Source organism: Thamnophis elegans, chromosome 1 (assembly GCF_009769535.1).
Source record: "Thamnophis elegans isolate rThaEle1 chromosome 1, rThaEle1.pri, whole genome shotgun sequence".
NCBI lineage: Eukaryota > Metazoa > Chordata > Lepidosauria > Squamata > Colubridae > Thamnophis > Thamnophis elegans.
This window is the reverse complement of record NC_045541.1, coordinates 10,812,260-10,836,115: the sequence shown is the minus strand read 5'-3', so window position 1 is coordinate 10,836,115 and position 23,856 is coordinate 10,812,260. Positions and strand designations below refer to the sequence as shown.

General features: G+C 37.5%; 1 protein-coding gene across 1 annotated transcript in view; it reads right to left on the bottom strand.

Annotated features, from left to right (window-relative positions):
* Positions 1 to 7,364: 7,364 nt before the first annotated feature.
* HECW2 (HECT, C2 and WW domain containing E3 ubiquitin protein ligase 2) overlaps positions 7,365 to 23,856 on the bottom strand; it is a 185,286-nt gene continuing 168,794 nt past the window's right edge. Inside the window, exons 23-29 of the mRNA XM_032236640.1 lie at positions 21,627 to 21,725; positions 20,439 to 20,568; positions 19,228 to 19,374; positions 18,076 to 18,190; positions 15,432 to 15,517; positions 11,932 to 12,044; positions 7,365 to 7,551 (exon numbers count right to left, since the gene is read on the bottom strand). Of these exons, the coding sequence (XP_032092531.1) occupies positions 7,440 to 7,551; positions 11,932 to 12,044; positions 15,432 to 15,517; positions 18,076 to 18,190; positions 19,228 to 19,374; positions 20,439 to 20,568; positions 21,627 to 21,725 (802 nt within the window). The 3' untranslated portion in view covers positions 7,365 to 7,439. The remainder of the gene's footprint in view (positions 7,552 to 11,931; positions 12,045 to 15,431; positions 15,518 to 18,075; positions 18,191 to 19,227; positions 19,375 to 20,438; positions 20,569 to 21,626; positions 21,726 to 23,856) is intronic.

The following is a 23,856-nucleotide window of genomic DNA, read 5'->3' as shown; positions in this document are numbered from 1 at the left end:
AAGTATTGTGTAGACAAATTGATTTCTCTTTAGAAGAAAATACATTAGCTTTAACTGTATAATAATAAACATATAGTAAACATAAAAATAAATAAAAATAAACATGATTCAACACTTCTTTTACATTGTGTCCTAGACAAAGACAGTGCCTTCACATTTCAGTAATCTATAATTTTACTCATGTGATATAATATATGATCAATCAACTTTAAGATCCCTTCATTCCCTCGTGACATGCCCATTGATGAACTTTTCAGGAAATAGGCATTTGAAATATCCTCTTCCTCCGCACATGGAGGTTCCTGTATATTTATTGTAAACATTTAATATAATATGTTCCAAAGTTATACAGCTCTCTCAATACTAGCATCATTCACAATGAAACCGTATTATAATAAAACTATAAAATCAGTGTAAATAATCTAAAAACTAAACATGACACCAAAAGGGACAACTTAAAAATACATTTTAAAAGTTCGAAATCAATTTCAGATGAATTTATAAAAAACAAGTAATTTTGAATATTAAAAAAAAAAAAAAAACTGTTGGTGCCACACATTTCAAAAGGTAGGGATTTTGGCAATAATGGGACTGTTTTTGTACAATAGATCAGAAAGCTGGACTTTCAAAACCAATTTCTATGTTGGAGAAGCTACTCCTGCAAATGTTAATGGCCAAGTATGCACTGACAGCCGAAACTACAGTAGCTAGCAGTACTTTCTCTACATGTAACTGCTGTCCTGTAACTAAGGCATTAATTTAAGCTGGTCACTAGTGCCACATGTTGCTTCATTAAAAACCCTAAAATTAAAATCTCTACCTTTCCTTAATTTCTTAGTTCTCTTTCAGATTAGAATTATTTGCAAATGTCTATTCAGAATTCCACAGCTCCCCTTTAACTTTTATAGCTAGAAATATCAAGGTCAAACTCTAAGTCATGTACAGGGTGGGGCATAACCTTTTCCTAGGGGGTCACAGCAACACTTGTAATAACAACACAAATAATTCATACACCATTCGAAAGCCCATCAAAAACTGAGTTTATTGACACGATTTAATAGTCAGTATGACCACCATTAGCCCTTCGAACAGCATTCAAACGAGGTGGATAAGAACACAACAAATCTTCAAACAGTTCCGTTCGATTTTCCAGATTTTTCAACACAGTTTCCAAATTCATTCTCAAAGTTTCAACCGAATATCGATTTTGACCTTGCTCCTGAATCATCAGAGCTTCCACTTCATCCTTAATTATGGCCCCAATGTTCTCTGCCGGATTGAGATCTGGCGAATTGAGATCTGGCTCCAGCATCGCGAGCCTCTCGAAAGGCAATGCATTTTATTCTGTCAATGATCCTTTGTTCTTCCGAATCGAATTTTCCAGCCATTCTTAAAGCAAATTTAACATTTAATAGCTCATTCAATTCAGTTTTTTATGGGCTTTAAAATGAGGTGTCGCGGAAGTTGTAAACTGCTGTCGATCTTGCTGTGACCCCCTAGGAAAAGGTTATGCCCCGCCCTGTATATATTCATGCCATTTTAGTATTAACTTTGAAGTGTCAGCTAGTCCTTTGAAGGTTAAACAAATCTAATTTCCTCGCCCTTTCCCTATGGGTTGAATGACAGGGAAGGAAAAAGGAGGGGAATTAATTTAGCTGATACTCCGTTGTATCTCTCTTAAGAATGAATTGGGGAATTTATAAAACAGATGTATGGATGCCCATTTTGTAGATATAACTATGGGCAGTTGATAACACATTAAGAACAATGCCACAAAATATAAAAGCATACAGTGATTACATGAAAAGCCCAACAATACAACACTCCACACAGTACAATTAAGCTTTATCTCACACGCCATCTAAAACCTCCCGATCCCCAAACCTTGGAACATATCCAAGTCTTTAAAGCTTTGGAAAAACCAGCAGGGATCTGATCTTGGGATCTAATCTTGTTCCAGACAGCAGACCCTATAACACAAAACAACCATTTCCTATGGATCTTCTTGATGGAATCCAGAACATTCTTCTTCTTTGAGACCTGGAGAGTTAAGAAAGAAACAAATAACAGAGCTTCATGGCATAAAAGGCTTTGGGTGTCAACCAACACCTTGAATTCTACCCGGAATTACACTAGGAGCCAGTACAGTTCATGGAACACAGGCATAGCAAGGTGCAACTGGCGCACAGGATGAAAATGTGTGAAAGTCCTCCTGGCTACAGCTGCTACCTCCAAAGAAAACCCATGAGTCCAGGAGGATCTCTTGATTGCACACCAGTTTTGAGTAAGCAACCCCATCCAGAACTAAAGATGGAAAAATACTAGATATTGTGGGCCCAAAAACTCACAGCCAATCTTGCTATGGTTGAGCTGAAGACTGGTCTTCCCCATCCAGACCCCCACAGCCTCCAAACATTGAGACAGAATTCTCCTGGCGTCCTTTGATTGGCCTGGGATAGAGGTGTAGATCTTGGTGCAATCAGCATATTGACGATATCCTCACTGGTGCCAATGGATTACCTCACCCAGCAGCTTCATGTACATCAGTGGTGGGTTTCAAAAAAATTTGGAACCTCTTCTGTAGGTGTGGCCTGCTTTCCGGGTCCACTGGTGGAACCTCTTCTAACCGGTTCGGTAGATTTGACGAACTGGTTCTACTGAATAGATGCGAACTGGTAGGAACCCACCTCTGATGTACATGTTAAAACTGGGAGAAAGATTGAGCACCCAAGGAATCCCACAGAAAAGAGGTCATGGACTAGATTTCTCCTCTCAGCACTGATTGCAACTGGACAAAGGACAAGGACCAATGCAGAAGTGTGTCTCTTATTCCTAGTCCCCCTAGAAAGATAATATGATCGAAAGCCACTAACAGCTCAAGGAAAGTCAGGATGAATACACCAACCCATTCCATTTTTGCTAAAAATAATTAAGAAGTGTGATTGATGCCATTGCAGTCCTATACCCAAGTCTAAATCCCAGTTGAAAGGATTCAAATGATCTTAAGAATGAATTGGAGATAGAACAAAAGTTATCAAAAATGTCAGATCCAGTATGGCTTCTTGAGCAGTGGGGTAAACAATAGCTTCTTTAAGCAGTGATAGGATTACCCCTTTCTTCAAAAACAAATTCATCACAAAGCTACATAGGTGTTCATTTGTTAAAATTCAAGCTTCGTTTTGGTGGCTTCTGCCTCACAAAATATAGTCCTTTTCTGCTCTGGTTTTGGAAAGTGATTCTATTGGGTTGAAAATAATTAGCAAGAGAAAACAATAAGACATTTCAAAAGCCAAAGACTGAATTTAAAAAAGAGTGCTCTGCATCATCTTTCAAAGTTGTAGCTTTGGTGAAGGATTGGGTCCACAATAAAACTACGTTCTTTCTCGAGCCTAGCTGCCCCCATCAGAAAAAAATATTATCACTGGAATTGAAAGCCCCAAAACAAATTCAATTAGTGTTGGATTCAAATCTCTCCATTTGTTTCCCAGCAGAAATAATTTCAAAGGGCATTTTTCCTCCCCAGATAAGGATGCAAAACAAACGGATACGATTTTACTGAACTATAATATCTGGAGGAACCTAGAATTTGTGAGCTGCAAGTCTGAAGCTATGTTTGGACACTAGAACTGGTTTCACCATACAAAAAGGAAATTTAAATTTAGGATAGTAATTATATGATCACCTCTACAAGAAAGCAATGCCACAACTTTACTTGGAAACTACCGGTAGCATATTTGGGAAGAAGCCATAAATAGGGCTTAAACCTCAATTTGCATGTTTGTCAGTCATCAAATATAGTGGAGTTAGGATATAAACTATTAAAACATAAAAATACTATGATTACAAGTATTCCGCGCTATTAATTATAGAGCTGCTGCTGTTAAGACTCCAGATTAGTCCCGACCTCCAGCTTTAATCCTCTTTTGATACTCATATAAAAAAGAATGTAGCCAAGTAGATAATTGGCTGCCTTGGGACATTGGTGAAGGTTCAACCTCATGTCTGAGAAAGCTTTTGAGCAGTAAGTAGAGACTGTATTAACCTGAATCTGTTTTTGCTCCTCCAAAGTAATTACTTCGTCACTGTAAAGTATCGTTTGATATAGTGGTTAAGATACTGTATTAGACTAGAACTGGGTAATTCAATAAAACCAGATTTTCAAAAAGCTAGTATTTCTTCATAATAAACCACAGTAACTCTAACATTAGTGAAAAGTTTCAGGAAGTCAACATTTTTCCACTGGATTTCCCTAAGTCCAAAAAGAGAATCTCAGAAACCATGGTAACATCTGTTGCAACATTAAGATGACCTGCAATAAATAACCTACCGTTATTTATAGTTGCTTTACAAACAGCTATAGTTGTTTGGAGATGTCAGAGCATAAACAAAAAGATACAATTCTCAGTGTTAAAAAGTGAATTTCTGGAAGCACGAGAGGAATCACAGAATTTATTCCCACAGCTTAAAAAAGCGAGCAAAATGCCAACCTAATATTCTCTGCCAACTTTATGACCTGCCAGAAACTTTTCTTCAGAAGCTCTGCCAGATGCTATTGCTGGATTTCCAACTTCCCTTGGAGATAATATGTTGAGCCTATTTATGTATTCAGTGAACAAAGGCTTTATCTTAGGCTGTACATAGGCTGGTCTTTTGATCAGAATTGAATTTCACTTTAAATGTTTTCCTAATCTAATCAGAAGTGATAGGATTGTTCATTATTATACCCTGGATTTGTGTAGAATAGAATCACTTTGTTCAAAATAATAGAGCTGGTAAAAAAAACAACAACCCAAAAATGGATAATGTAAGTTATCACATCTTACAACATCCAGATTTGTGAGGTGGTTAATGTATCAGGCTAAAAACTGAGAGTTCACAAGTTCTAGTTTCACCTTAGGTTCAAAGCCAGCTCAGTAACCTTGGCCCAATTCCTCTCTCAGCCATAGGAAGTCAACATTTCATGTAACTCTGCAGTTAATACAGTTACATATTTGATATGGACGAAATTGTGTGTGCAATGCCTGTTTAATTAACATAAAATTATTTTTAGTCTTAATAAAACCAGACCTTGGACATACCATTTTTTCCATGTCAAATAAGTAACTTGTTCAAATTTTTTCTGAAGTAACAAATAAAAGAATATAGATTATAGATTATGAGTACACAAAGTGAATCTGAGTAGAACTAGGATACCAGCTTGAAAAAGCAGAATTTTCCTCCTCACAGGACAACAGGATCCCTTGTACATATAGTCTTCTGGATTATAAATTAGCAAACTAATTTAACACAAAATCTATGGGCATTTTTATACTTTTTAAAATCTAAAATGATGTGAGTCATGTACTAAATTCTTGAATCATGAATCATTCTGAGATTTGTTCAATTGTTTGCCAATTGTAGAGAAAGTGCCTATCTGATGGCGAAATACTGAATTATTTGTGTGTTGTTTTTTTTTACCAATTTAGAAAAAGCAGAAACTGAGGTATATACAATTGTATTTAAGAACAGACATTTTATCTTGGTTTTGAGGCTGACCATGATTTCCTCTCATTGCATTGGCTCAAACAAAACCAAAATCTTACTTAGGAAAGATATAGAAATAGCCTCCATTTGACATCACTGTAGCTAAGCTAGATTTCAGGTGAATGAAATCTAGCTTTCTTCATAGCAATGACTAATTTAAAATGCATTTATCCCAGTCTGTTTCTAAGAGACAGGAATGGCAATGGCCTGAACATCATCCATGTCCATCAAGAGTAAAGAAGTAAATTACATGCCGTGTATTCATTCTTGGTGATCACCGGAACCAGAGTAAAAAACTAGACACCCCTTTCTCCTCTGCCATTTAGGAAACTGGTCTTTCAGCACAGGAGATTTTTATAAACAAGTTCAATCCCTTTTAATGTTTCTAAAATTAAAAGCTTATTTGACATGGCGAATTCATGCTTTCAGATAAACCATAGAAAAGTACTTCATTTTAAGAAACATTTATAAGAAAACTAATCAGTGAAAATGTGGGTTTAGAAAGACACTTCAAACAATTTACATCTTGGAGACAGTTTGCTGCTAAATGTGAGAGTGACACAAAGTGGTTCATCCATTTAGGTGCTAGTCCTCTTGTTTTTCCAGAGCCATTGAAATGCTTATAATAGTGCTGTACAAAAGTAAAAAAAGCAGCAAAATATGAAACGTGTACTCAGCTGCATCTGTATTCAGCTCTAATGAAATTAGTTAATGGAGGAAAATAAGTGCATTTGAAATAAAATGCATATTACACATTATTACATGTAGCCAGCTTTAAAAATTATTATTTAACTGGGCAGAATGCCGACATTAACTAGAATGTAACTGGGAAATAAAAATCAGGTTCTTTAAAGTAGCTACCTCCTATAGATTTTGGATGAAGTGATACATATTTTTTGTTATTTAATTCACAATATCCCTTTGGTACATTCGGTGCAAAAAATAGTTTCAGGAATACCTTACCTTTATAAAAATAAAGGTGTGTGTTTGTGTGTGCGTACACACACACACACACACACACCTTAAGTGTGTAAAGAATTGAACACAAGAACTATTTAACCATGGAAAAGTGAAAAGAACAAAAAAGGTCTATTTTCTTATTTACACCCTAAGAAAATCAATATTATGAACTTATAAAAATAAACAAAAGTCACTGTGTAAGAGGCTTTCTTCTTCCTGATATGCTGTGATAAACTCACATTATTTTTTTTAAAAGCCTTCATGCAGTATAAAGAATAAAGTTAACCATTAATCTCTTACAATAGCTCCCCTTCTGCTAAACATGATTTGCATATACAATTGTACAGGTTTTCCTAATTAAAAGTCTTTCTGTTCACACCATCTTTTGCTGCCAACTTTTCTTCATACCCTTGTTAAGCTGCAGAAAATAACTGTTCCTTGTGCTGTATCTTTGAAATGCAATAGATGTCATGCAGGCACACATAGATTCAGGTATAGCATATATAGCATATTCTTGTATTGTGTAAGACATATAGTAAGTGTACCATTGGGAAATAACTCCTATTTGATTTTTAGAAAGCATTTTTACTTATCCTCTTACAATTTAGCAGCAAGCTAACAACCTTTGTATTTCACTGAACTCTGAATTTTCATGAAATCCATTTTTGAGATGTATTAGATTTTGCAGCGGTCTAATTGTTGCTAATCTCTCATCATTTTTTAAAAAAAATCCAACTAAGTTTTAAACATTTGGTGCTCAGGGGAACAAGGTCACAATCCTCGCTCTAGAGTACTCATGCAGCTGTTACAGTTTTTCTCATTCATAAAGTCCCATTCTTCCAATTGCACTGTACAATAGGTTTTTTTTTAAATCTTTGCCACTTGCTGTAAGCGTTTGTGTATTTTGGGGGAGTGATCAACAAAAGTCCCAGATACTGGGTTAGACAATTTCTGTCTTATTCAAGACCAAATGTGCTTGTCTCTTCAACAGCTGTCAACAGCTTCTCATAGAGCATGGAGAACGATGGGTAAGGAGGAAGGTCAAGCCGATTGAAACAAGTGTGAGCTCTGGGGAAAAATGGAGAGAAAGTTTTTAGGACACCAAAAATCAAATGTGGAAAAACTAAGAACAAGAACTTCTTCCCAAACATACTCTAATTTAGAAATTATTATTTTTTATTTCTCATATATACATTCACAATTATATAATCTCATAACTGTTGTTAATAATATGTATTTATAACAATTTTTCTCCCCTACAATTGACAATATAATTGAGATTGCTTTCTTACCATCCCATATATCCATCTTATTTTACAACAATCCTACTTCTTCTTCCTTCCTTCCCCCCTTCCTTTCCTTTCTTCTCTCCTTCTCTCCTTCCTTCCCTCCTTCCTTTCCCCTTCCTTCTCTCCTTTCTTCTCTCCTTCTCTCCTTCCTTCCCTCCCTTCTTCCCTCCTTTCTTCTCTCCTTCTCTCCTTCCTTTCCTCCTTCCTTCCCTCCTTTCTTCTCTCCTTCATTCCCTCCTTCCTTCCCTCCTTCCTTCCCTCCTTTCTTCTCTCCTTCTCTCCTTCCTTCCCTCCTATCTTCCTTGCTTCCCTCCCTCCTTCCTTCCCTCCTTCCTTTCCCTCCTTTCTTCTCTCTCCTTCCTTCCTTCCTCCTCTCCTTTCCCTTCTCTCCTAATTTAGAAATTAATTTATTCCTAGATGAATTGTAAAAACATTTATTGTTATTTTTCTATGCCTCTGCCTAAAAGCACTATATTCTTGGTTTCTAGTTGTTTGCGCCAAAGTAGTAGCCACTATGTAGTGTATTTTTAATTTAGATTTTTAGAAATCTTCTACAATGTTTTTGCTTTTGAAAACTACTGGGATGGGGGGAGGGGGAAAGGAGATAGATCTTTAAAGAAATTAAAAAAAGATAGTGCAGTCCCTGCAAATCGTTGCTGACTATAGGGGGTGGTGCTCATCTCCATTTGCCTTTGAGAGAGTACTGTCATTGTGCCAGCACTGTCTGAAGACTTGTCCACAGTCATGTGGCCAGCAAGGTGTCCTGGAGGGCTGTTACCTTCCCACCAAAGTGATTCCTATTTATCTACTCGCATTTGCATGCTTTCAAACTCACCCCATCATATGGCACTTGGGTCTCAAATCTGGGCTGTCTGCTTTCCAGCCGACAAGCCAAGGATCTTAACCCGCTGAGCCAACACGTCCCAGTTAAAATAAGAACTTTGCAATATTTTCAAGATTACAAATCAGAGCTTTTCAGCAGCATGCCAAAAGTCATTTGCAAAGAGTGGGAGTTATCAGAACAAAAATAAAATTAGACTTAATTTAATAGAGTTGCTATTACTCTATTAAAATACGTTGTAAATTATTCATTTGGTGGATCTTAAAACAGAGGCAATATTGTTCTAGCCAGTTCATTACTCTCATATATTTCAGAACACCAAATCTGCAAATAAATTGTCTCTATTGCAACTTTGGTAAAGTACTTGCGTTCTCAGGAAGGAAGACTAGAGTAAGAATTCTCCTGGGTTATATTATATTTATTGATAATTCTCATTTTCTAATACGGTAACATACTTCCTTAGATAATAGGTTTTTTTATGACCATGACCATTAACTTTCCTTTTAAAATTATTCATTCATTTTTAGTTTCATCATAAAATGAAATTACTATGGATCCAAAACCCAATATAACTTGACAAGAAGTTTCATTCACAGAGGTTCAAATTAATTACCCACAAACAAGAAGGGGCTAAATTGGATGACATAAAGCGGCCTCACTGCTTGGTCTCACACCTGTCCATCTTCATCCTTATGAGTAATACTCATTCACCTATATATATGCTGACTCTGTAAACCGCTTAGAGAGGGCTGAAAGCCCTATGAAGCGGTATATAAGTCTAACTGCTATTGCTATTGCTATATGCCCTCCCCTATTTTATCACTCTACATATTTCAACATGGATGGAACCTTTACCCTCATGGCTCCAGTGAGCTCAAAGTGCAGGAAGATAAGGAGAAGGATCTATCTCAATTCTGTTTTCCTTTCTATCTCAACTACAATAAGTTGAAAGTGAATCCTGCACATAGGAGCAAAACTGGTTCCCCATGACAGTAAAGCTTCAGCTTAATTGACCTGAGAAATGTTCAGGGAAGACTATAATCTTAATGTGTCTCAGCAGGACATAAACTAAGAATGTATTTGCAGCTGAAAACTCAAGACAGGTTAGACAGTATTTTAAATCAGTCTCCAGTAACACAGCAGCAGATTCCTGGAGGGAAATCTCCCTGCCTCCAAAAAAACGGGTAGCCCGTCAGTCAATACTAGGCAGCATCTGGAACTTGCATTATTGAGTGCTTGAAGAATTCTGTACACAAGTACTATGGAATTGAAGAAAACTTTCTTTTCATCCAAAGTTGAGACAGGATCAAAGTACCATTCCTTAAATGTTTATGATTAATCTTATGTTTTATTTAAATATGTTTACATCCATACCTACACTTAAAAGTGCTTACATGCTTTTAAATGTTGTTAAGTCATGCTAAAATTATGAGTCCAGGTCAGCAGCAAAGAAAGGACATGTCAGAATCAAAAATTAATTAAATCTATTTTCAGGCATTCAATGTGTTAACATTTATTATGATCTACATGGGGGGGGGGGGGACATCAGGCTGTTTTATTTCACCTATTCTCAGAGGTATTATTATTGCTCAATCTGAGAGGTAATGGGTATAAACACAAGAGATTTTCCAGCACACTTTAAATTAACCACAATTTATATGCCAGGATATGACAAGCTGTAGTTAAGGAAAAATAGAAGCAAACGTTTAGAGGCATGCCACGGGAATGGGGATGAGAGATAGAATCAGCCAAAGGCTTGCTGCTAATTGGTTAAAAGGAAAAAAAAATCCAGTGCTGCCTAAGAAGCTCACTGTTGCTGTCTGCTCAACTGTGGCACGACAAAACCACGCTCGACTAAAGCGCGCCCGATTAAACCGCGTCGCTGACGTCATCAACAGGGCGACAACAGCGAGCGCGGAGAAAGAAGGGCACTTTAAATAGCGCTTTGAAAGCAAGCCGATTCAACTTAAGGTAAGGGTTAGGTTTAGGGTTAGCTTTAGGGTTAGGTTAAGGGTTAGGGTTAGGTTTAGGGTTAGGTTAAGGGTTAGGATTAGGTTTAGGGTTAGGTTAAGGGTTAGGTTTAGGATTAGGTTTAGGGGGGTTAGGTTTAGGGGTTAATTTTAGGTTTAGCGTTTACAGCGTGCTTCTGTCTCCGCGCTGTTGTCGCCCTGTGATGACGTCAGCTACGCGGTTTCGTCGAGCGCGCTTTAGTCGAGCGCGGTTTTGTGGTGGAACCCTGCTCAACACATTACAGTATTCTGCAGAGCAGAACAATAGGATCTTTTTGGCTATACTCTGACAGATATTCAAATTAATAACTTAGAGGTAGCAGAGATACAAGGACACAACTCTTGATAAACTAGTTTTTTACAGTTATCAGAAAAGCAGTAACTAGAGCAGAAGAGCAGCAACTATAAATGTAAGAATGCAGCCATCTCGTTCTCTTCCAAATCTTCGGTTTCTTTCTCTTTCCTTGTGCATCCTGACAGAGTGACAGTCCGTTACTTCTCTGAGGAAGGGGCAGCTGATACTCTGCACTCGTATTGTAATATAAGGCCATCATAATCATGGGTATGACTGGGCAATTGAAGCTCCACCCCTCTTCAACATGTGCCATCACTGTGGACACTCCTAGTAAAAGATGATTCTGCTTCTGACTTTCGTGCTTCTAGCTCTCACTAAAAGCAGCATCTTCTGTTAGTACTAGTCTTATGGATTTTTTCCCCACATCATTAGGTTTTCAATACTTGCTCAAAGAGTCTGCTTTCCACTTCTTTTAACAAACATTCCAGAGGTGGGTTCCTACCAGTTCGCACCTATTCGGTAGAACCGGTGCGTCAAATCTACCGAACCGGTTAGAAGAGGTTCCACCAGTGGACTCGGAAAGCAGGCCATACCTACAGAAGAGGTTCCAAAAAAATTTGAAACCCACCACTGAAACATTCATTCCTTGACACAGGCATATAATGTTATATTCTACCCAGGACCATAATCAGGACAAGCACTGGGACTACAGTCAGATATTACCATATACATCAATGGGAAAAGACAAAGATAGAGGGAAAAAACAGGGCAGAAAGGAATTGTTTCAAAACACTGTTACTACAGTATGTTTGTATTTCATGTAGAAATTTGCTGAAAAGCAAGAGTGTTTTTTGGAGATAAAAATAAAATAAGAGTGGTTTTAAGCTTCACAGCAAGCAAATCTAAGGAACAGGGAACAAAATTATGCTGAATCCCTCGATTTTCTTTTATTGAAAGAAACCCAAAATCTTCTGCTACCAGAATTTATTTTAAATATTCTTAGAGTTACTTTACCTGGGCAGAGCAGTGATTTTGCCCCATTTTTCTACACAGAATCTTCTTGGTCCATTGCTTCCTCTCAAAGAAGCAAAACCTTCATAAGGTATACTCGATGTACCTGTAACAAACTGGAAAATAACATAAAACGCTGTAACTATTTATTATTGAAAAGGGTGATCTAATGCAGTGTTTCTCAACGTTGGCAACTTGAAGATGTCCGGACTTCAACTCCCAGAATTCCCCAGCCAGCGAATGCTGGCTGGGGAATTCTGGGAGTTGAAGTCCGGACATCTTCAAGTTGCCAACGTTGAGAAACACTGATCTAATGCATAGTTCTATTTTTATTTTCTATTTTTAAATACATAGATGACCCCTTACATGCATTTATCTGGAAAATGATAAAAAATTTGTTTCTCGATTGTGTTTGTAGAAAGGGCAATCGAGACAATGAATACAGGAAACAAACAGGGATCCAGCTTTTGAAAGGAGATACAGTATAATATGCTAAATACCACAAGCTGCAATCTTTTCAAGACTTTATTGAACCCTATGGAAGACGTATGTTGGTGGAACATAGAGTACTTCTGAACGAGCATACTGATTATGCTGTATGGATCTGGCTACGAGAGCTTTGGGGATTATCCCTACATCTGCCTTGTCCTGCTGCAGGGACAGTCCACTTACTGCTTTCTGAAGATATTTCAATGAGGTAAGATGAAGGCAGATCAAGGTGACGCAGTGGGAAATTAGTCTTTTCCGTTAGAGCATGTAATTAGTTCTTTGCTATGCAAACATTTGAGGTCAAATGGAGTAGGGGCCTAGGATAGATTTGTGATTAATAGAGCCTCAACTGGCCTCCTCCTCTTCCCATTTGACTGCCAGAAAGGTTCTACCACAAAACCGCGGACGACAAAATTGCGGTCGACGAAAGCGCGTATGTGACGTCATCACAGCGCGACGAAAAAGATCGAAAAAGATCGAAAAATGTAAAAATAAAGCTAAAACCTTCCCCTAACCCCCCCAAACCTAACCCTAAACCTAACCCTAAACCTAACCCTTAACCTAACCCTAAACCTAACCCTAAACCTAACCCTTAACGTAACGAAAAACCTAACGCTAACCCTTAACCTAACGCTAAACGTAACGCTAACGCTCTAACCCTAACCCTTAACCTAACCCTAACCCTAACCCTTAACCTAACCCTTACCTGTATGTGAATCGGCTTGCTGTAATTTAATTTTTATTTCAATTTTTCGATCTTTTTCGTCGCGTTGTGATGACGTCACATACGCGATTTCGTCGACCGCGCTTTTGTGGAACGCGCTTTTGACGGGTCACGGCCAGAAAAGCCAGGGTCTTCCTGGCAATTCAAGGATTTTTTTAAAAAAGAGGAATATCAGCCTTGTGAACCAACTTTTATGAGGTCACTATTCCCATTGGTAATCCTGTAAAGTCAACTGCCTCCAATACATAATGATTTTCCCACTGGTAACTTCCCTTGCAATTTCTGTCTCATTCGTTTTCTTCCTGACTGCCTTGTCTCTCCTATCCCACCAAGCACAGATTGTTTGGCTTCCCTGTAAACAGATAGGAACAGGGAAAATAAGAGTATCTGCACTTGGCTGGTGAGGTGGGCTGGGTCACGTGGTGGGAGGCATTCCCGTCTATACGGACATCACCAGTATTCCCAATCTCCTTCTTTGTGTCTTGCTCTTCGGACAGCAGCAATCTGCCATTAAAGGACAAGATCTAGCATATTTTACCCAAAACTGCTTCATTATATACACTCAAAATGTATGGAATCATTGACAAATGGGATTGTCCTGGTCTCATAAGTTTCCCCTACGTCAGTGGTTGCCCATGCCCCACAGGGGGGGGCAATTTGATTTTTAATGGGGGCAATTTGAACCTTGTTTAAACCGAGTTAATGGCTTTTAGGCTTCCTCTGTGTAAGTAGAGTTCACTTTTTGAGTAAAGTAAGAATTATATGTCACAGGGAGGGCATCAGGATTTTAGAGATGCTTAGGTGGGGCATAGCCAAAAAAATGGTTGGGAACCACTGCCCTACATGCATATTAGCAGCAATGGTAAAAGTTTATTCCCAATTAAAGCAATCTACATGACCGGTGAGTAGTGGGATAATGTCCTTATTTAAGCAATTGAATGAGTAGGGGAAGAACACAAATATTCAGTGACGTGCAGGCAGGGGAGGCAGGGGAGGCAGAGCCTCACCACTGTCATCATGAAAAGAAAAAAAATGTAAAAGGAAAAAGGCTGAGGTAGTTGCTGCCAGAGTCACAGTGGATGAATCTGCTTAATGCTTAACTGTTTAAAAAAGCCTCTAACAAAGTGCCCTCTATAGGAGGAGGCGGTAGAACCACGTGCCTCATTTAGTCTGGCATTTTATGATCACTCGAGCAGAGTTAAGCAAGGGTTAAAAGCCGAAAAATTCCTTATGTAGATGAGGCACGTGGTTCCCTTGCCTCCTCCTATAGAGGGCATTTTTTAAGAGGCTGTTTTAAACAGTTAAGCAGAGTCATCCTCTGGACAAAAGAATGAAAGCGGCAGCCCGCCACTGGCTTTCTTTTGTCCGCCTCAATGTTGGACATAGTGGTGGGCAAAAGAAAGCCAGCGGTGGGCTGCCGCTTTCTTTCGCCCGCCTGTCAGAACTCAGGTGGGCTAAAAAAAGAAAGTGCTTTAGACAGTGGGATGTCGGGGGAGAAGACTGCCTCACCAGCCATAAACCTCATCGCACGTCACTGCAAATATTATACTATAGAATACTATATAGGTTTCTTGCAATTGAATGTAGTAATACATTAGACTTTGAGGTCACAATATTAGCCAATAATCTGTATTTAATACAAAGCTTTCTTTAAAAAAAAACATCTTAATGACCACTTCTTATTTTTTCCATCTAAAAAAATGGAATAGGAAGAGGAAGGAAAAAATAAAAGCAGGTTTCATCCTCCTTTCCTGGCCCCAACAGATTTTCAGCCACAGCATAAAATACAGAAAATAGAAGAATACGTCTTTTTCATTCCATTTTGTTCTGATAGTGGGGGGGGTTGTTTGGAATTCTATTTTCAGACATTTTTGCCTTTGTTTTAGTTTTCTTACTAATTTAAAAAAATCTATAATCAAGCAGAAAATGTTACGCAAACTTAAATCTTTTGGGCAGGTTCTGAAGTAGTGAAAGAGTTTTCCTTAATTTTTATGAGAAAAGACAGCAAGATAAAGCATGTTTCATCCCAGGAATTATAAATGGAAAAAATGCAACAATGAATGTATCACTGACTTATTTCCACTACTGCAACCTATTATTAAATATTTAAACACAAATCCATGCCCCCCAAAAAAACCTATAATTGCTGTTTTCATATGAATGCATCAGGAAAGGAGTGAGAATTACTTATCAAGCCATTCAACAATTTTGAGATTCCAACTTTTCATAGTTTTTAATTAGCTTTTTATTATGTTGATGACAACTAAAATTATGCTAACTGCAACCTTACTTGTAAAAGCCGTAACCGTTGCTCATTGTTGAATCTTTCCACGGCAGCCCAAAACCATCGGATTACAATATGATTATCATGGTATCCTGTTTAATTACAATTAAGAATATATTATTGAGGGCAATCTTACTTTTAAAAAATAATGAGAAAATGTTAAGAAGTGAGAAATATTACAGATGCAGGCCCTAACATTTCCTAAGTTAACCTATAGAATCTATATATGAGATTAATTCTCGTTCCCCTGGGAGACTTTCAGAATGTACTGTCATGTTTGGACATGAAACTTCACAAAAATGTACAGGGGTTAAAACATGAGTTAAAAATTACTGATGATAGAAAAGTTGGAGGAATGATGGATATATTATCTAAGGAGAATAAGATAAAGTGACAGAAAAACAGCCTCAGGAAATAATGGGGAACTGAATGCAAGGTTTTAAACTACCTAAGATAAAAGTATGGCAAAATGGTTTGGGATAATTCCTATCGTAGTATGTATCAAATCTGTTTTTTATTAACCAAAATATTTGAAAGTCTGTAATATAAATTGAATAGAACAAGGGAGATTACTGAAAGAACCCTCACATCAGAAGGAATCTCTTGAGTATATGAGTTTTCAGCTAGTACTGTAGAACATAAAATGGCAAGTTTTCCTCTGCTAGAAGTCCTCAAATATAGTCTGGATTGTTATTTATCAGAGATCCTGTGATAGATAACCACTGGGTTAGGAATATTTATTGTTGATGATTTTAATGTTTTTTTATGCTGTAAGGTGTCCTGAGTCACTTCATAGCGAGATGGGTAGCAAATAAATTGAATAATAAATCTATTTAAAAATACTCTAGAGCAGGGGTCTCCAACCCCCAGGCTGGGGCCCACGACCAGGCCAAGGTCTGTTCAAAACTGGGCCACGGGAGAGATGGGCAAGCATGTGCATGTGAAACTCCACTCTCATGAGCGGAGGACACTTGTATTCATGTGCAAAGCTCCATTCATGTGAATGGAGGGTATGTGCATCTGCCACTCACACAAATGGAGCTGTGCACAGACATGCATGTGCACCTACCAGTCACATGCCCCCACTGGATCCAGCCGCCAAGCTGGAAAGGTTGGGGATCACTGCTCTAGGGGAGCCTCTAGGTTGAATCAGATGACTTCTACTGTCATCTAATCTTATCCCTTTTGAGGAGAGGCCGCCTGTCAGGCCTGCAGTCATATTCCTTGCTGGATCTTTGGCCAGCCACACTCTCTATTATTTTACTATGCTGTTTCATTAGTGGGGAATTGGGAGAGGGAATAGTAAGGAGTAGAATGTGTTGTTGTCAAAATAAAATTCCTTTCTAGAAACCAAGGTCATCTTTTGTTCTCTACACCTCTGAGCCTGACTGGAACTGGATGGGTGGAATTGCCAGCGTGGCAATGGAACATTGGACCATGTGATGGACTTGTGGGTATAGGGGCAAGATCGTGAACTTTCAACTGGGTGGGAAAACCCGGGAAGCTTTTAGATTCGGGTTTTCACAGATGTGCCAACATGTCTCTCTTAATAAATTGGAACTTTGAGGAATACTTTGCCTTGGACTCTGATTTAATTTTGGATCATATTTGGAACGCTGACATCTGCAGTACTTTCAAACTCTATGGTTTTATGATTTAGTCTTTCCAAACATATAAATATATAAATACATAGGTGAACATTCAAATAATTATATTCAACATACTCCTCTTTCCCACAAAAAGATATTTTGGACCTATGTTTTTTGAATGTCAATCTAAATCACAACTACAATAAATGCTGGATGAGAAGACATTTTTGTAATAGTGGTGCAAAGGAACATCTAAAATAAAATAAAATAAAATATACCATATGAAATCATTTTTAAAGTAAAATATATCTAAAATTCTACTGATCCCAAGCAATTTATATGAATCCCAAATCTATTTACATTTATTTTAAAACATGGATGTATTCACGTTTTAATTACTTTATTTCCATTGATTTTCTTTAAAATATTGTCTGCGTCTGCACCAGCAACAGACTTTTTACATGTAAGCATGTTTCAATTTGCTTCCAGAAATAAAGTCCAAGTACCACTTAATTCAATTCTTAACTGTCAGAGTCTCATTTCATTGAAAAGTCTCTTTCCCCCCAACTTTTGCCCTCTTTACTATCTGTTATAAATTAAAAACCAGGGTATCTTCATATCTTAGAGCAGGAGTGTCAAACCCATGTCGTCATGGCAACATCACATGATGTATCGGGACTTTTTTCCCCCTTTGCTAAATTGGGCATGAGCATGGCCAGCACATGACGCATCCGGCCCATGGGCTGCGAGTTTGACAGCCCTGTCTTAGACTAACTTACTTAATCTCACATATTGGCAGTCATGCTGTTTTGGATTTTACCTCTTTTATCAAATGAAAGGATTGCCCATTCCAAAATGGGAAAATCTAAAGACAGCTGAAAACTCAACGTAACACCATATGTTTGTGAAATTATACTGCAAATTAAAATAGTTTTTGGGATTCCTCTAAAATAAAATAAAAAACAATCACACTTTTATTTAATTCTATTTATGATCACTCAGGATAACTACAACCTAACTACAACCAACAAGATACGTATGTGTGTTTTAGAAGATGTCACCTCCTCTGTATTCAGTGTTATTTCTCCAGTCACTTAAGTCAATTTCTGCAGTGCCAGCAATAACCAATTCTAGTTCTCTTGCATCAAATACAGACACCAGTCTAGCATCAACCACCTAGGAGAGAATATATATATATATTCAATATGTATCCTTTGCTGTTTTTCTTTCCACCAATTATTATTATGTACGGTCCATAATTCATAATACTATAATTTTTGGTGCAACGTTTAGATCTAGCCACTAAATTTGAAAGAAAAGTATTTCTCTCATTCTCTAGTGTATTTTTAAAATGTAAGCAGAGCATTAGAAGGCATATTCATACCACAAATAATGTGTGGAAATATCTCCAAGCAGTGCATTCTCAAGATCAAATTTTAGATGTTCAGCAGAATTTGTTCCACTGAAGTTAGACAGACACCCAGACATCTGTCAATATGCTGTATACTAGCAGGAATTGTGATTCTTGAACCGAAGGCTGATTTACTGCCAGGAATATTCAATAGCTTTTTCTTTTAACATCCCCTGTGATGACATCTAGAACACGTGTCAAACTCGTTGCCATTTCATGACGTTCTTTCCCTTCGCGGAACTGGGGTGGGCTTGGCCTTCCCATGACGCATCCAGCCCGCTGGCTGCCAGTTTGATACCCCTGATCTAGAAAGTCAGGCCAAGGGTATAATTAGCCCCACTTGACTTGTGGTAGTTCTTCAGGCTTGAGCCAGACATTTTGCAAGCCCTATTTGGAAATGCCAGATTGAATGATGGGAACCTGTTGCATGAAAAGCACTTAAGAAATAGGTTGTTCCATCATGCAGCTTGTGCTCCAAATGAATGAACTTGAAAACAACTGAAAGTCTAGGTAAAAATATGCAACTTCAAATTGCAGCATAATTGTGCTGGCAACACTAACTGGTTACCATCTTCATGTGTAGGAATTAATACATTATCCCAAGCAACTCTAGTTGCCTCACTTTGGTGACATTAATGTCAAATTCTGAGTGGAACAACTTCAAAGGCAATGCAGTGGTTTCCAACATGATTTAAACAGTTGCAGGATAGGAAATAATTATGAATCATAGATAATCCTAAAACATGCCAAATGCTCTAGGCACTTAATGCATGCAATATATGAAAACAGATTTATTTTTTACCTCATAAAAACCACGTACTAAACTTTCTGTCTGCTGCACCACACCTCTCTCAATTCTCCATTTCACCATTCTTTCTATATATTCCTTCTTGTTCTTTTCTGTCACAGGAATGTTGGCACCTCCAGGTTTTAATTCCCTTTCAGTAATCTTAAAAGCAAATTACCACCAATATATTATAAAGCAGGATCTATTGCAAAGAGAAATTTTAATCTATCAAAGTGGTACTAATTCCCCCAAATGACTGATAAAAATCCTTCTGAAGTGGTCAAATTTGGTCAATATAGAAAGAGCTAAAAGAAAAATTAATCTTTGGAGCTAATGGCACCAAGTACAAAACCTGAAAGCATCAAAAGGGGGAATACAAAGAAAGCATTCTAGAAAAGGGATGTTAGCAGCACTTCTTAATGTACATATTAGAACAAGAATTCGTGTAAAATGAAGAATTCTTATCCCAGGAGTTTTAAAACATAGTATAACTTCTGGGTACTGGATGCTTACCAGCATTGCTATCTGTAGGAAACAGCTTCTACCCACCCCACCCCACCCCCAGAGGTGGATTCCTACCGGTTCGCACCAGTTCGGTAGAACCGGTTCATCAAATCTACCGAACTGGTTAGAAGAGGTTCCACCAGTGGACCCGGAAAGCAGGCCACACCTACAGAAGAGGTTCCAAAATTTTTTGAAACCCACCACTGCCCACCTCCATATTCCAAATTGTCTCTGTTTCAGAAGAACCTCAATTACAACACTGAAGGCTCCTTGTACTGGAGGACATCTGAATCTATACTGAATTGGCCCAGTCAGGAGCAGTTCAGGATTATTTATCCCAATTACTGTTTGATTCCATACATACAGCAGGACACACTTAGATTTGGGTTTTGTTTAGGAACCAATTATAGTCATATATTGAGGACTGCCTTTATTCTTACAGTTTTAAATAGTGGCTTTTAGGCAAAATAAGCAATGTACCAAAGCAATATGTAAATGACATCTTATCTGGAGGTTTTGAGCTTAGTTGCATCCTTGAAGATGTTTGTAAGCAAACAAGCTTGGAGGACACCGGGAACAATACAGTTCAACCTAAGCTATTTATATTCTCTTCTATTGGAACATTATCTTGAAGCAAGATGATCCAAGAAGAGAATTAGAAGCATTGTAAAAATAAGTACCACACAACTGCCCTTGAAAGAAAGAAAAAAGATTGCCCAGACCTGTCCAAAGACTTCTTCATTTACAGTGAATGTGAGATCTAAGATATCATGTATATCATTGTCTTTCATCCATTGTAGACTTTGGTGAAATTCTTCATCAAGATATTCCAAATCACTTAGGTCACACAATCTATAATAAAGAAGTAATTAGAGGATTAAAAATGACCCAGATTATGGTGATGTGTACAAATGAAGAGAAGATGGATATGTGCTACCAAGTCTGTTTCAACTCTTAATAACCACATATGGATTTCTTCAAGATGGTCAATCCATGGTGGGTTTTTTGGTGAAATATAGGAGTTGTTTACCACTGCTTTCTCCTGTGCAATATGAAATGAAACCTTTGCCTTTACCACTAAAGAGATCTTCTGCCTCCAACATCTTCCTATGTTACTGCTGCCAATATTGGAACTTTCTTACTTTGGCTAGACAGGTTGAGATGATTCATACCTTGAATGACTATGCTGGGACTGCATACTCTTTGCATACACCCAGCATTGTTTATTCAACCCTCTTAGGAACAACCTCACACCACCTTAGAGGCAGCATAGCAGGACTACAGCAAGGTAGAGAGGTTATTCATTCAATAATAAGGAGAACAAAGAAGGAAATCTGTACAATTATTACCGCTGGAGTTTTCTATGCTAAGTCTTTCATACATATTCATACATGTTCATTCATTCATTGGCACATCTTAAAACCCTAAATAAAAATCCTAAACTTACCAATAAAAAACTTCGTTTCCATTTTACTAGGAAAGTATTATTTTGATTTTTTTTCACCTTTCAGCACCAATTAAAGGGAAATACCTTTCAAATCAATAATTAATCAGCAATTGGAATATCCTAGAACTATGTGGATACCTTGCAAACTATCTGCACAATATTCATACTAAATCAGAATAACATGTATTTTTGAATTTAATTTATCCCCTAATAAATGATTCCTGAAGTAAAAAAGAACAAATTTATCAAAAATAGGAAAATAGAAAGATATTTTATTTCTGCCTCCAAAATAGTTTTCTTCATCAGTACATTAAGTATAAATGCGGTCTGTGATTTTTAAAAAAAACTTATAATATTATTTAATATACATAAAGCAGTTAATTACAAATATGACTTGCATCCAGATATGTAAAAATACATTTCTTTCCATATAAAAATAACCCTGTCAAATTTCTCTACTTACATTCTGAGAAGGGCTTTATAAAATGGTCGAGTAAAGAAGGCATCTAACAAATATTGATGAATCAGAGCAAGACCAAGGATTCGACCACTAAATCTGAACCTACAAAGAAATTAAGAGTACAGTTTCGATTTATTATTTATCTATTTAAATTTGTTATATATGCTAGTTCAGCAAGTAGCTTTGACACTATTATCCATGTCCAAAAGGTAACTTTCGCGTTATCTTTTCACAAGATCATCATTTAAAAAAGATATTGTCAATAGTTCAAATTTAAAGGATTTATCATTAAACAAAAATATCAAGAATATTTGCCCTTTGAGATATAAATACAATTGAAGATGCTATGGTTATCATTTCATGTGGAAGGCAAATGCTATATTTTTTCTGGTAAATGTTTTTCTTGTTTCCTTAATTTCTGTGAGTCGATAAAAATTATAGGAAACATAAAATCAACACAGTAACAAATTGGGAATCAATGCAACTCCTTCAGAACATGAATCACCTATGTGTTGGAACTGTAACTCCCAGAATTCCTAGGCTGAAAGGCAGTTGCAATCCTAACTTATCTGGAGAACACTAGATTGAGGAAAACTGATGTATAATTTATTTGTAGGTAAGCTGCCCCCATCAACAACCTACTAGCAGCCTTTTGCCCCAGACACAACTTGAGAGTGAATCTCAAGGACAGTCCCATGTAAAATACATTGCAATAATAAAACCTGATTTTACCAGGATATATACTATTATGAAGGCTATCCAGAGGTGGGTTCCTACTAGTTCGCACCTATTTGGTAGAACCGGTTCGTCAAATCTACCGAACCGGTTAGAAGAGGTTCCACCAGTGGACCCGGAAAGCAGGCCACACCTACAGAAGAGGTTCCAAAATTTTTTGAAACCCACCACTGGTCCTTGGATATGATTATTCTACACTATCATGCTCATATTTATAAAACCCAGTGCCTCTGTGAAAGGTAAGGATGACTACTGCGTTTGTGGTGCAATCAGAACATTGCGTGTGTTGAAGTTGTTTTAACACAAACCAAAGATGCCTTTTAAAAAACAAGTTTACATCATATTCTTATGCATGCCAGTGCTGTGTGTGAGGTAATTTAAGGTGGTTCTGACAAGTGTCGTTGGCATCTTCATATCCGGTCACATGGGCGGCAAGTCACTCCCATCCAGTCACATGGGCAGCAAGCCACTCCCACAAAGGAGGCCACACCCACAGAGTAGGTTCGAACAATTTTTGAAACCCACTACTGAGGCTATCCCTATAAAGAATAGTCTTACTGGAGTACAAGCAAAGCTAAAAATAATAATAATATGGAAATCCTTGTTATAGAGGCCACCTGTGTTCCATTCATAATAGGACAGGAAGAACATACCCAAATTAACCAGATATTCCTTCAGAGGGTATGCAAGACTATTCTTCAGAACAGGCAACCTGCCTAATTCCCAGACAAGGAAATTGTCCTAATCACAGACCTTCCATATTATTAGGATTCAATTACTGTTTACTGGCTCTCATCCAGCTCATTACAGCATCCAGACAAGAGATTCATCATCTCTCCTGATTCGGAGAGCTAGAGCTGAGTGTGTTTGTGAACTGATGAAAACCAATCAGAAACTTCATTCCCTCCAATGGCTCCATAAAGACAACAACCTACAGACATGAAGTATATGGTGAAAAATACATCAATGATAAATTTTCTTGACATATATTATGTTGTGCAGTCCTTGAGAACAGCAATGTTTTGTCACATAAGAAATTGGGCCAGCGTTTTGTGCCCCCTTTCATTCACTTTTTTTTTTTTTGTATTCACATAAAGAACTCAGACTAATGAGATGCAGTAAACACTGTTTTCAATCTCTTTCTGGCTGACTTCACTTTGCCTTTAATGTTATTTTGCATTTTATCCTCCAAGAATTGACAAGACTAGGTAACTGTTTTCCTTTCTTATAGAAACATGGATAGCCCAAGAGATGGTGCAAAACACAGAGCCGCAAAGTAGTTTTACTATGTGAGAAGTCTTAATATGAGAGAAGTGGGGAAAAGATTATTGCACGTCTTACTGAATTAGGCAGATTTTTTTTTTTAAAGCAGACTCCAAAGCAAAGACTAGAAGTGTAATTGATTTTATGCCTTGACAAAGTGAACTTTTGATACTTAGGAAACCCTCAGAGCTCTGAAAGAGTTCACTCATGCCTAGCTCCAGTGTTAGCTGCGTAG